General features: G+C 40.7%; 2 protein-coding genes across 2 annotated transcripts in view; one reads left to right on the top strand and one right to left on the bottom strand.

The window, feature by feature from the left end:
- The window catches only part of COL4A6 (collagen type IV alpha 6 chain), a 119599-nt gene extending 110790 nt beyond the window's left edge, over positions 1-8809 (bottom strand). Inside the window, exons 1-2 of the mRNA XM_062006404.1 lie at positions 8763-8809; positions 8638-8686 (exon numbers count right to left, since the gene is read on the bottom strand). Of these exons, the coding sequence (XP_061862388.1) occupies positions 8638-8686; positions 8763-8809 (96 nt within the window). The remainder of the gene's footprint in view (positions 1-8637; positions 8687-8762) is intronic.
- An 829-nt stretch (positions 8810-9638) lies between these two features.
- Positions 9639-14712, top strand: part of COL4A5 (collagen type IV alpha 5 chain) — a 74815-nt gene continuing 69741 nt past the window's right edge. The window contains exon 1 of the mRNA XM_062006293.1: positions 9639-9817. Coding sequence (XP_061862277.1) covers positions 9728-9817 — 90 coding nt within the window. The 5' untranslated portion in view covers positions 9639-9727. The remainder of the gene's footprint in view (positions 9818-14712) is intronic.

The raw sequence follows: 14712 nt of genomic DNA, 5'->3' as shown, positions 1-14712 counted from the left end.
TACTTGATATCAGACGGGAATTAATGACTTCAGTCTTATCACAAGCAGAGGCTGCAGTGAATATAAACTGAGCAAGTACAGTCAGTTTCACAAATGTGCCAAGTAATTGAATGAATTGCAGTGGTTTAATCTTACAGAGATAAACTCGTTGCAAAAAAAAATTGAATTACTTTCCCATAGTAGTTTAATGATGAATTTATTTAATGGAATCATTTCAGTTCTCTTCTGAAACTTTTTCAAAATCGAAGTTTATACTAGTGTTACTTTGATACAGTTGTGAGCTAACATCTTAAAAAACCAGGCATGAGATGCTGCTGACATTCAATACATGAGGCAAATAGGGATTTAGTGCCATACAATAAACATCATTCCAAAAGAAGCTGAGTAGAATCTGTTCAATGAGGCCCCAAATGACATACTATGTAAGGTGGAGGCTAAATTCTCTCTGACCTCAGTCAAACACAACAGCATTGACTACATCTGACAGCAGTGAGCATTTTTTGTCTCTACCTTTCTTCTTTATTATCACATACACAACTTTTAATAGTCTTACAGTACACTTTTACTGCCTAGCTATAAAAGGAGAATGAAAAAAGCATCAATATCCATTACTTGAAAAAGAAAACTCGTAACATTCTTCATAAAGATTAATCTTGCTGTCTCTTCATTTTTTAAAACAAAAACATGCAGATAAAGAAGTATTGTAAATCTGAGATCTGCAAGCTGCCAGGTTGCAGAAAGGCCCCTCTAAACAAGTATGTCATGGAGCTAGCCTGTACCTGTGTCTCACTGCACATTCCTTTGATAAAGGAATTTAGGCCTGAAACCTGGTACCCTTCTGCCCTCCTCTGAGTGAGCTCACAATAGTGGAATGAAGAGGAGGGAAATTACTTTCACACTGGAATTTCTTTAATGGAAATAATAAGCATACATCTTGATGAAATGGATGCTGTAAATATTTTGCCTGGTTATTCTTACACACATAGAAGACTTGTTATTATAGACAGAAAACATTGAACTACCTCAGAAAAATTGATTTCTAGTAAATTCAATATCATATAATCCAAACAAAATATGTAGCCAATATCACTGCACAAATGGCTGGGCTGGCAGTCTTCCATGCAGTCAAAACCGTAAAACAGTCATTCCAGGTCTGAACAGTAGCCTGATAAAAAACATTACAAAAACCCAACCAACCAAATAAAACACCTGAAAGTTTCTTTTCAGTTTGCTTCACAAACTGAGATGTAAGACAGAAAGGGAAATGGATCTGAAGAGCTACAGCCAGTTGAGAACGCTTCTGTTAATGTTGCTGTTCTGACCCAGACTCCAGTTTGTACAGTTTAGGAAGAGCCATCTTTGCAAAGACTGAGGGAATTTTCTGCATCTTACTTGAGGTTTGGGAGGCTCTCAGCTCCCAGAGATTCTGCTGAGGGCTCCCAACATTCCACAGGGTCCAGGGCCAATCCATTCACGTGTAAATTGTACCACTAAGATATTAGGTCAAACCACAGTTTGGAACTCACACTAATTATCTAGTCGGTTTTTGGTTTAATTCTAACAAGATTATAGATTCACAGAGATTAAGGTTGTTAAAAGTACCACAGAGCAAACCATATAATCACTACCTTGAAGAAGCCATCTAAAGTATTCAGTTTATGGTGACTGAATCACTTAACTTTAAAATCTCTGTGGAGTTAAAGGATTTTTCCTGTATCTATTTGTGGTAAAAACAGGCTAAGGATCTGACATTTTACTTTGGAGACTAGAGTACGTTGTGCCTTTGTTACAAGAGTGGTTTGAAAGCTTCTTTCGTTCACCACTCTATTAACATCTTTTCTCTACGTTTTTCATAAGCTTACAGCTTACACTTTTTCAAGTCACAGCAAAATGCCAAGTACCATCTGTAGGAGGAGATTTCACAGGCAGTTTTTAGTTTAAGTCAAAACTCCCCTACTAGGTTAAAAATGTACTGCTACTCCTCCTATAACGATTAAAAGAAGAAAGAGCTGTTTAAAACTGTGTTTCAGATAAAAACAGATAAGAAACTTTTGCTAAATAGCAAGTAATGCATTTGTGTAACACCTACTTGTAAGTAAAAAGCACAGGCATGTCAAAAGCATGACGGAAGTAAAGCATCTTGCTTTTGGCACCCAGGGCTTCTTGCAGATGACCTCAGTCAGGCCCGCAACGCTGAGACTCACCACACTTAAACCCTTTCAGGTAATAAAGAGGCAGCATGTTCCACGCAAAATGCATTACACTGTGCAATGCAATACAGGATCTGCTAACCTCACCTTCTACACACACTCCACAAGTGCTGCAACTATGTAGAAGATATTTACAAAGACACAGTAATTTTACAGATACCACTGCAACTTTTCAACCCCTTCACATACACTTTGATGATAGTTTAAAATCTCATGAAGAGGGCTGAGGCTGTAAGCCTACAGGCTCCTTTTATGGAAAAGTCTGAAGACTATTATAAATTCTTAATTTTCCAAGCCTGCTTTTTGCCAAATATTTTTGCCCCTCAAAGCTAGTCTTCCAGTGCAGTTACACCTGCTGTGCGGATAGTTTTAATCATCTAAGTACAATACAATGATTCACCTTCCTATTGTTTTGATGAGTTTCCACTATAGCAGTAGTAGTAATTCCAAACTGCTTTCAAAATATATACTAATGTATATTCTGCAGAGCAAGTAATATCTTCACAGTGCCCCACAGCAAGAGTTTGTCTGATACAAAGAGAACTATTACAATTTTTAAATGGCCTTGTCTCACTTTAGGCATGTCAAGCAATTATTCATTGTGTTAATAAATCTATTTAACTTTGTTACAGTAATGAGATGCATTTATGTAAGCATTTCTGGAAAACTGACTTGTCACCTTATGAATTCTAAGCAGACTTTAAGTATTAAGAGTAATAGATTGACCAGTCCTTTTATAATTGTATCATTTTCTAAGGAAATACTTTTCAATTTAAGATTTATTTTAGAGATAGATATTATTTAATATTCATAGAGAGACTTGTGAGGCAAAGAATATCTTCAATGACTCAAACAAAAGAATATGGAATGTAAGGAGTTGATTTGAAAACTCTCTGATGCTGTAAACAAGCAAAGTCCATGTAGTAATAAAAAAAAAGCTGGGAAAGGACAAAGCAAAGCTGGGAAAGGACAAAGAACTGACTTGTGTCTATTAAGAGCTTTAAAATGATGCCACTAGGAAAAAAGAATAAAAAAGTAGGAAGATTATTGTCAGTTTCACTGACATTTAATTTATGGCTATTTTAAGCAGCAGAGGAGCATTTATAAGTCCATCCCTTGCTTAACTGCACTTCTGTTTTACTCTCTTCTGCTTTTTAGATGAAAATATCCACTCCTAACAGTCCTAGAAATTAATTTATGCAACTGGCCTTCAGTATGCTCTATACATTTTATCCTAATCTCTAGGAAGTGGCAGGTCTTGATCTGTCAGCAGAAAAAATGCTCAAGAAACAGTTAATGTTGCTGTTGCTACCTTGTTTCCCACCTCTTTCTCCTTCAATGGAAAAGTGACAAAATTTGCAACATATGCAAAATTGAAGAAAAAGGAAATATTGCTGTAACATCTTACAGAAATCTTGATGCATTGCATTTTCTAGATAGTTCCTGATTGGTCCAGGTAAAACACTTAGGTTTAGATTTACCTGCATTACACATCACACTGAGGTCTTGGCAAACACTTGTGTCAAGGATGGAATCATTTTTCATATTAGTAATGTAAAAAGCAATGAACATTAGGTGCAACCCTCTTAAAGAGATTTGTGTAACAGAGATTCCTATGTAACAGGCATTGACACGTCCTCCCTGCTCAAAGTGAAGCATTAGAAAAAGCACCATAAAGATTAACCGCCAGGAGTCATATTGACAGCCTCCCTGGACTAAGGCACAGAGGAGAACTGGGAAGGTACATGAGCTTACAAGCACGTTGAGGCAAGGGCTGGAGGCTGTACAAAGTACAGTAGGTTCCAGCCCAACAGGAGAACATAGACCAGGGAGTGAATAAGGCAAACTCAGAATATGGTAGCTACTGCCATCTCAGTGAATTGAAGTAAATTGCCCCCTTTTGGTTCACAGTGTTGATTTTCTCAGTAATAAAGTAACTGAGTAGAGACAACACAAATTGGATGGTGCTGGTTTAGTGCCCCACTGAGGTTGACACAACCAAAGCTAATCAAAATCATGTAGGAACAAGAATGGAAGCTAGCACAGACCCTAAGGATCTCTACAGCTTTGTATCCATGTGCTAGATACAAAGAATCAGAAGGCCAGCAAAGTCACCTCTGACCAGCAAAATCTGCCAAAAAAGTCAGAGAAGCAGCAGATGTGTGAAACGGTTCCTTTGACCTTGTATTAATTCCACCTCTTTGCATTTCCTTAGACCTGAGTGGAGCCATTCTGAAAAGAAAAGATGACTTTGAACACAACACCACCTTTTGAAAGTATCCAGCTACTGGAGACCACAGCCATGCCACTTCCATATAAATCACACTGCCACAAGCGGAAGTTTTATGGGAAAATCCAAGGCAGGCTAAACTGCAGGAAATCTGTGCAGGAATATTCATCTCAAAATGAAAATTCTCCCTCCATGTCTTGGGCAAGGGCTAAAAAATTAACACCGCTATGAACCGTCTGCTTCCTATATTTTTTAAAGAAGTAATTATCATTATTATTCTACAGAACCAGGGAATAATTCTCCTTGCTTTGCTATAGACTTATTACTAGTCAAACTCGACCTTTGCAGAATGATCATTCCCAATCCATTACATGTATCTTCACCAGAAAAGTGTCTCTAAACTCATGCATTCTTATAGATTAGAAGCTGTCTTTTCTTGTTAACAAATCTTGGGATTTACAATATTAGGTTTGCATTTTATGTTATTTCTTGAATTCTGCAAGTGCCTTCCCTACTCAAGTAACTTTACTACATATACTACACCTTTCCCAATAAAGCTCACTGCTACGTAAAGATATAGCTGTAAAAGCCAAAGTACAGGACTGCATACTTAAAAATACTAATAAATACTAAAATAGTACAGAAAAAGAAAAATAAATAAAAATAGCTCTTAATATATAATATTTGCAGAAACTGAATTGGAAAGTGGAATGATGGGAGCTGCAACTCTGATTTAAAATAGCCATAATTAAACAGCTACTTTTTCCATTCTGCCAGGGTTCTGGGACAAAATTTCTTTTTGGTATAAGGCCACTGAAAACAATGAGCTTGGTTCAATTAAGCTGGTCCAGTACACATAAAACAAAAAGATATTGTGAAACATTTGTATCATAGATCTATATGTAAAAAAACCAAAACACTATACAGAAAAGCAGTGATACAGTAAGAAAAGAGAAATAAGATCACTTGGGCTAGCTTGTCATAGTTTAGCAGAGCTTCAGATACTCAAAATAGAGAAGACTGCCCAGAACTGGTTTTGGCACAGCTTTTATTTGCCTTACTTGGATACTGCAGATGTTCTGTTGAACAAGATCCTGAGCACTAGAAAAAATAGTATCTCTAGTTAATCTGCACATTTATTAACAAAAAAACAACCCCAAAAAAAACAACCTCAAGGAGATCTGGAAGAGTTGCAGTAATACATGATGTCCAGACTCATAAAATAAAAGCTAACTGAACTCTGAAACCACAGCCACTGCAAGAGAATATGTCTGCCAGTAAGTCCTTACAGTGAGTCCTAAGAATAGTACCTTAAGATATTACATCAAGACTAGAACACATTCCAGGTGCACTCAACGGTCTGAACAGTGTCAGAAAGGAGATAAATGAGGAGTTACCACCTCACTTGTATGTCAGGGATGCTCTCAAGTGAGCACTGAATGACTGTAAGGATTATGATGCAGCTCAGCTGAGAGCTCTGTGAAGAGATGAGAATCTCAAATTTCATTGCCAGAAGCTGTGTCTAGACTTTGTGACCACATTCATCTCATGCTCCACCTCATGTTTATGAGGAGATATCCCTCAAATACCAGCAAAATTGATTATCCTTTCTAACAACTATCCTATCTAACAAACTGTATTTTTGCTCTGTAGCCATGTGTAACAGCAAGTTTTCAACATTTGGCTCAAGACAACGCAGATTGCATTACTAGATTAACTTTGTACAGCCATTCAAAATAGATCAGCATTTACATTCATGAAAAATAAGTACAATCTGAGAAATTTATTTTGATACACTTTAAAATCCTACTCTTACAGGGTGAGGGATGACTACATCTTGTAATTGAGACCTCCAAGTCAAAGCTACCTTTGATACAACTTTTTTCTAGACGCTGGCCTGACATGCTAGTCATTGACTAGTAGTCCTGATCACAGTAACATTCCTGAAGAATGTTCAGCAACTTGGAATATTTTAGGATGTTATTGTTACAACAGATGTTATGGAAATGGGATTATTTAAAAGAAAGAGATGAACAGTTTTAAATCACATCATCTTCAGTAGCAAGTGTTTTAAAAGTTGACTGTCTCTGTGAATAGTTTTCTAGGTGTTATTATTCATTCTTAACCTACAGTTTTTACCTCATTTCATTAACATTGTACTTCATTATGCTCAGTCACTTCAAATTATACAGCGACTACAAGAAATATTTCAGAGATCCTTCTTTTCCTAAAAAAGCTCTGCTTACTGCAAACCCACTTAAATCACGAGTATTTTCTCTTAACAGCTTACTGCATGCTGGAAGGTGTTAGGGTGTAGTTTTAATTTGGCGACACCAGAAAGTTATTTACCTGCTACTGTATCTGAAGTTGACAAAAACATAGCTGTATATCTTTCCTGTTGAGCATGTTTGACAGCATTTTTAACAATAATAATTAAATGCTGTCAAACTGCTTAGACATATTAAGCACTAACACAAAGTACTTTAAGGACCTATTTTTTATTTGTTTTCATACTTTTAGATCTATTACACAATGATAAAAATGTTACTTGTCTTCTAAACCTGAAGAAAACTTCTTAAGGAAGACTTAAAAATGATATGTAGACATTCTTCTCAGTCATGTCAATAGTTAGATTGACAAAGTCCCTTTATGTGCAATGAAACATGTCCAGGAACTAATGGAATTCTGACTGCTTGGGAGATGTGCGTTCCAACAGGTGCAAAACAAGATTGAAGCAAGCAATCACAAATCTGCCACCTTTATCTGCGTTAATCAGGAACAATTTCACAGACATATTGCATTAATTTATAAAACTTACTGCAAAATGTGACATATTTGTTAAAAAACCGTGAAAATACTTCCTTTATAAAAGTAATTTCCAAATGGATTCCACTGCAGCAAGAACACTTGAAAGAACAGCTCTTGGTTTTGTTGAAGAAAATTGCCTAATCTTTTAATCTTTGAGATTAGAGCTTGTAACTACCACCTGATCAGGATGATGAAATATTGCTAGTGCAATTTATTACAAAAAATGCAAAGGAGAATAAAGCCTTTCGTATTTATCAAAAATATGAAACCCTCTGCTGTTAAAGCCTTTCCAAAAGATTTCTTCCAAGTCACACAGGAAGCTTCTAAACCCTTAAACCTTTAATCAAAAGAGTAGCAAAAGCAGTAGAAAAACATTAGCTGACAAATCAAGAACTCATATTTTAACTGTTGTTGCTAGAAGTCTGATATAAGTTAAATTACTAAAATAATAAAATGTAGGTATTTATATTAATACAATTTAAACAATTAAAATAAATATGCTTCAAATATATCATACTACTTCCATTAACTTATTATTGCATATGTACTGAAAAAACCCAGGCACAAAGATTATTGTAAAATCTTGATTTACATCACAATATAACAATGAGATTGCATTATACTACAGATTGTACATCACTTGGACACTTAATGTAGGCTACAGATTTTTCAAAGAACTCTTTCACTCATTAGAGATGAGTGGGCTAAAAATGTCAACATTCCAGTTGCAGAAAACCTATTACAATACTCCCAAAAGAGGAAAAAGTATGAACATTTTAAAAGATTGTGATCCCTTACTAATCCATTTAAATACTAAACAGGAACAGCAACAGAAAATTTGTGTTTATGTCATAAAATTGTCAGATTGATAGATCATAAAGTCACTGCTTCTGTATGTCAACCTGGAATTTAAAACACGTTTACTAACCTGAAGTCATGAACATTAATACAACACTTAACAGCTTAATCCTTTAATTTCTCACATCACTTATTCAGTTATGAGGCACTCTGGATTGGATCCCTTACAAGCAAGAATCTAAAGGGTCAGCTTTTAACAGAATAGTTTAAGAGGCCAAAAAAAAGAATGAAAGGCACTCAGTTGCAAAGAGAGATACTGATCATCCTTTCAGACACAGAAAGCTGTTACACTGAATACAGATGGTCTTTCACCTCAGCGTACTTTGCAAAAACTAGTCGAAGTCGAGCAGACGAAAGGCACAAAGGAACGTTGGCGCAGAGGTGTACGACAATTTAAACAACAAAAAATCTTTCTGAAGGGGGTGGGGAGGTGTGTGTTTGCTGGCCGAAGGATGCCCGAGCCCCGACAGGTTTGACTAGGCACATCCACCTCAAGTGAGGCACAGGGGCGGCTGGGACCTGCACACTTACCCCGCTCGCCAGCTCCGCGCCCAGGCAGAGAAGCACCAACACCAACGCCCTGCAAAGAGGCAAACGGACACGAGTCACCCGCGGGGTCGGCGTGCACGGAGGGGAGGGGGCGGCCGAGCACTCACCCTGCGCGCCCCCCGGCCGGCGGGGCAGGGGCGCAGCCGCGGCCCATTACTTCAGGCAGCCTGTCGCGAAAGCGGAGAGGACGCAGCCTGGGTACGCGCCGCTGCTCCCTCGCGGGCGCCGAGGAAGAGGAGGGCCCACCGCCGTCACTCAGGGCAGGCAGGCCCCCCGCGCGGCCGCGGACCGGGCACGGCGAGGGCCGCCGCTCACCTCCGCGGCGCTACCGCTTCACCCTGAAGGGGTAAGGGCGCCTCGCCGTAAGGGAGCGACCAGGCTGGCCTCGCCGATGCTGCCCCTTCGGGTCGGTCACCGCTCGCTTCCCCCTCAGAGCACCCGCCGCCTTCCACTCCCCGCGCCGGTGCGCGCCGTGCCAGAGCGTGCCTGGGCAGAAAGTTTGCGCGGTCTTCGCCGAGGCGTCGCACCTGAGCGGAGCCGGGCGGGGCGGGACAGAACCGAGCGAGCCGCGACGAGTACCCCTCAACCCCGCCGCCCGCCCCTCCTGAGGTGCGACCCGGCACTGCCAACAACTCTCCCCCCCACGCCCTCGCACGCCGAGGTGCTTCCGCTGGAGAAAATAGTCCAGGGACCAGGGGCTGCCCGCCCGGTGGAGGTGCGGGGCGGGGAGAGGCAGGCGCCCGCCCTGCGAGCCGACAAAACCCGGGCGCCCAGAGGGGAGGGTGGCGGCAGGGAAATTGTAACCCTTCAGAGCAGGGCGGCGGCGCGCCCTGCCCCGCAAGCCACACACGCGCACCCTCCGCCGCCGGCCACTCGCCCGCCCGCGGTGCGGATGAATACCGTTGGGCAAGTAGTCCCGGGAGGACTTGAGCCGGGAGAAGGGGGCGACTGCGGCAGAGCGGCGGGCGTTGGTGCTGGGGTGGTCGGCAGCGGTCGTCTGGAGGGAGCTGAGTTACCCCGCTGAGTTATGCCCGTGCCGCAGGGCTAGCCCTGGAGCTCCTGAGAGACCAGGATGGAGCCGCGGTGGCGGAGCCGCAGCCTGGCTGCCGGCTGTCTGGTGCTGCTGCTGGGGTGCTGGGGGCCGGAGGAGGCGGTGGCGGCGGTGAGTGTGGGGCGCCCTCCTTGTCCTACTCAGGCGCTGCCCGGGGTCGCCGTCCTGGCCGGACGCGGCAGCAGTGCAGAGCGTGGTGGGGAACTTTAGATCCCCTTCCAAAGTGGGGTGGCTAAGGGTGGGCTCTTTGGTGGCCCTCGACGGTTGTGGGGCTGAGGGGGCCGGAGCGGGCCGCAGCCCCTGACAGGAGCCCGGCGGCGCCCTCCGCAGCGGGGCGGGCGGGGGTCGGCAGCGCGAAGCCGGGCCGCGCGCGGGAGGGTCTTGCGCCGGGCTGCCCTCAGGTGCCGGGGCCTCTGGTGCGGCTCCTCTCCGGCCAGCGGCTGTCCCAAGCGAAGGCTCGGCGCTGCCGGCGTCGGACCGGCTTTTCCCGGTTCCTGTGTGCATGCCTGGGTTCGCCGGCGGCTACGGAGGAGGCAGAAGGGAGTGTAAGTGTGAGATGGGGGAAGCCCAAGCGACCTTGGTGTGTGCTCTGAACTCGCTGTCCTTCCAGCACAAAGGAGGGAATAATTTTCCCCTGCTCGTCCCATACATCCCTCTCCCTCCGGACCCTCATAAAGAGGACTCTGAGCTCTTGCTAGTGAGCTTCCACCTGCACTGTAAGTCACACCTGGAGTTGGACACGTGGGCTTGGTTTGTGGGAGGACTGTGTCTCAGTCTATGACTTGCTTTTGCTCAGGATTGTATCTGAAAACTGAAGTTGAGGTGCTACTGGAGATGGCAGATGCATGCAGTGTTGCAGAGAGTGTACAGTAGGTGGCCTGGAGAATTTTGTTTTCTCTCTGGGAGAGAGATGTTATCCCGGCTTTTGTGGAGTGGCTGGGCCTTGAAACCAAGAGGAGGGAGAGGTGATCCCTAGTTTCCCATTTCAAGGTAATTTGACTAAGACCTTTAGCTGTTAACAAGTGGTAGCAGTCACTAAAATGCTCATACTTTGATAGGGTTAACTTCTAATTTTTACCATCCCTTCTGGCTGTGAAGAGAAGGGGAAATGAACCCAGATTTCTATTGTTTAGTATTACTCACTAGTTGAAAAACTATAATATGTTACAGTAATAGTTGTAGGATACCTTTCTGCTACTCCCCTCCACACTTCCCAATTTTGTAGTTAGAGCTGAAAGTCTTGTTTGTCTTGAACTTTCCTTTACAGTGAAACTTTGTAGACCTTTCATCTGCCCTTCCACAAAGCAAAGGCCAGCCATAATAAGCTCCCTTCCTCTTCTACTTATCCTTCTTACTGTGCTCAGGTGTGTGCCCAAGTGTAAGTGATGCTACCACTGCTTACTGCTGCAGAGAACTACTTTTGTCAACATTATTTCTAACACAAGTTCTACTGTTCTTTTTAAGTACCACCTCATCCCAGGCTACCTCACATAACTTATGCCCTTAAAGAAGGATCTGGTCAGTCCCACCTACAGGACTTGGCTATTTTAATAGGTGGGGATTGAAACTGGGGAGGTTTGTGTGCGTAAATGTGGCCATCTTCTTTCTTCAGGACAGCACCCAGCAGAGTCTTGTGTGTGTGATCATCAGGAATATGTGGGGTCTGGGAAGGGAACTGAGCTGGGCTGACTCTCCATGCAGCTGTGAAGGAAGGAGAAAAGACAATGATTCATGGTTCTTAACACCATCTTGTGCTACAACTTTTTTTTAGGTTGAGTCTCCCTGGAGATTTATTACCTCACAGTGGGATAAGATTAACTGAAGACTCAAGGGCTAGTGGGGGTGGAGGAAATGGAGAGACACCTCTGTTACAACCTATATAAGTCACCCTAACTTTTTTTCGTTAGAGTCTAATGTCTTCTCAGTATTTTACTCTTCTGATATCCTTGTATCTTTTGTGATGGTAACACTAAATGTTGCTGATCTTTGTTAATGAGGATCAGCATTTTATTTTTCTCATTGTCAGGAAGAGTTGAAGTATACTTGGTACACAGTGTCTCTTCTATAAATTTTGTTTTAGGATCTTGTGTCAGAATCATAGAAACATTTCAGTTAGAGAAGACCTTTAAGATCAAGTCCAACCCTTCCCTTTCCCTCATTAGGGTAAATCTGCTGAGGTGAGTTCAAGTTATTCTCATGTCCTTCTTCAAACAATGTCTATAGCTGTTATTTAGCCTCATAATACACATTTTGACTGTAAAAGTCATACTTTCTTTGCTCTAGTTTGTTCAAATAGTGTATATGGATAAGTGATCAGTTACAAGGTGATAGTATATAGCTGTCCAATGTGGACATCACAGAGACACCCCACTGACTTACCAAATTTAAGAAAAAAAAAGCCAAAACACCATACTCAATGAAGGATTAATTTCATTGAGTAGATTTTATTGCTAATTTTCCACAGCCGGTTATCTACACCTGGTAAGCAGTATATGGATTATGCAACACACTCTTGTGTGGACTCAGATGTAGAATGAAGTGTATAACTACTCACAGTCTGAGTAGCTGGGAATCTGAGAACAGGCTTACTTTAGAGTGAGAGAATGAATGAGGTGGGAGATGGTGTTATCAGTTCATGAAGTAACTTCAAGTTACACTGTACAAAAAGGTATTTATTTGTTGTATGCTTTCATCAGAGAGTATGAGTGCTTGTATGTTAAGGGACAATATTGTGTAAGTGCCTTGGTGGTTTTAATATAAATCTGCCTAAGTCAATTAGCTCTTCCTATGCTGATTTTTTTTTCCTCTATAGTAGGTTTACACTTTCACTGTTACAGAAAAGTGATTGTTCATCTATTTAATGAAAGAATATAGATGGGCTAGATTCTTGAATTTTGCTGAACTATGAAACTCACTTGAAGTTAGGGACTGTCTATTGGCTTACACTGGAAAAAAAAAAATCCCTTTTAGTTAAGGACTAGATTTTTCTAAATAGGCTTTGTAAGCCCAGATGTTACTAAAAAGGAAATAACTTCTGCAATATCTTTTTTAGTTTGCCTTCAATTTGGCTGAAGGTGTAGGGATGGACACAGTTGCTCAGGTAAGGTATCTTACCACCCTGCCTTACCAATCAGTTATGTTTAGGAAAGTCATATATTATTCCTTAAAGTCCTCTAAGTGAAGTTGAGATTTTTTTTTTCTTTCAAAGGTTACTATGTATATAAGGATATGCTACCATATCATTAACTGCAGTGTACTTGATTAATATGGTTAATTAGCAAATGGTGGTCATTGATGTTTCTCTTGTTTGTCCTAAGTATTATAGTAGTGGTGGTTGTTACTATTTCTCATTTCATAACTGGCCTTAACTCTTTCTAGTTATGAAAGCTAGGTCTGTAGAAGTGGAAAGAAATGGGTACTGGCTTTTAGGATTCAAGAAGTATTTAATCCTGAAATTCTGTGGATGTGTCTTGATCAATCATGCACAAGACTGTTTCATAATGTCAAGGCTTGAGCCCTTCTACTTGCAGCTTGCCATTTGACTTTTCATGACCTTTAGTTCTAGACGTGTAGTTAAAAGTTGTATCTTGGGATGTGTTCTGGAACATACTAAAATACAGGCAAACCAAAGAAATTCTGAATGCAACCTAATGTAAGAGCAGCTGGAGCTTTTGCAGCTATGCATTTGAAATCATTAGGAATGTCTTTCAGTTTCAACATATAGGAATAGACTGATAGTTCTGTGGAAACTCCTTTAATTTTCCTGGTTATGAATGCTTACTGAAAGCAATTATCTAAGTTACCCTTTTTTAAAGTAGAAAGGTAAATTTTCCTAGGACAAAGTGTTATTTAATGGCAAATGTAAGTTTTAGTGATTTATTTTTTTTCCTACTATGAAAGAGTACTAATGCTCACTGTAATGCAGTTAGTTGCTAATGGTTTTACTACAACATGTGGAAACTTTTCCATATTACAAAACAACTGTAAGAACATCCCAACAAATTTAATATGCATATTTTCCATCTGGGACAAAGTGCAGTGAGGTATCTGTTCCACACATAGTGATGTGCTTTTTTTTACCTTTCATTCACTTAGATTACAATGCTTCCTTCTCTAGTTGCATTGATTGTGTAAACTCTCCACTGATATTACCACATATGAGATACCTAGATAATACTCACTTAAACATTCTAGGAACAGTATTATGCAAGCATACTGAATGGAAAGCAGCCTCTGCTAGTGATGATAACACCAGACAAATTGCTTTGAATGAAGACACTTTTTGCTTATCTGTTTCATAAGGCTGTATGGACTCAGTAATATTTAAAGCCACTGGAGTGCTTTTAAGTCTTTCTATATGCAGTATTTGGTTATCTGATGTGGGCTCCAGACCATGCTGTGAATCATCTCAAAAGTATCGAGAATAAAATGTGTTCAAAAGGTATAGTGCTGGTAACGGTTTTAAGAATCTTTAAACAGCATCATTTACCTTCCTGAAAAAGGTTAGCAATATCAATAAAAAATACTACTGGTTACAGTGCAGCTTCTGAAAAGGAAAATGTACTGAACATCCTGGTCATGTAATTGCTAAGTATGTGGTATGTGGAGGAAAAGCTTCAGTGTAATGTGAAATTAACAGAGTAAACACAGCTGAGCTGAAGAGGAAAGGGTCCCCTTATAAAAAATATTTCTAATCCTTATTTTGAAAAACTACTTTGCAACTGCTTGAAGTCTATCTTGCAGAGCTTTAGTCTTTCTTGGAGAATATGTAGTGAGAAAATGCAAGAAGCAAAAACTAGGGGATGTAATCTTAATTTTAGGAGATGTTGGGCAAATAGATAATTGCAAAGCTATATGGCAAATTAAACATTAAATCTTAAACTTATTAATACTTTAGTCACCCTCTTTAAAAAGCACAATAATTAAACTGTAATGTATTAATAGACATATCTTTAGTCTAATTGGAAAAAGACTTTGATATTATGTGGTTATCACTTGTGTGAAAC

Source organism: Colius striatus, chromosome 13 (genome assembly GCF_028858725.1).
Source record: "Colius striatus isolate bColStr4 chromosome 13, bColStr4.1.hap1, whole genome shotgun sequence".
In the NCBI taxonomy this organism is placed as follows: Eukaryota; Metazoa; Chordata; class Aves; order Coliiformes; family Coliidae; genus Colius; species Colius striatus.
Note: the sequence above shows the minus strand (reverse complement) of the source record. Positions and strands in the feature narration are given on the sequence as shown.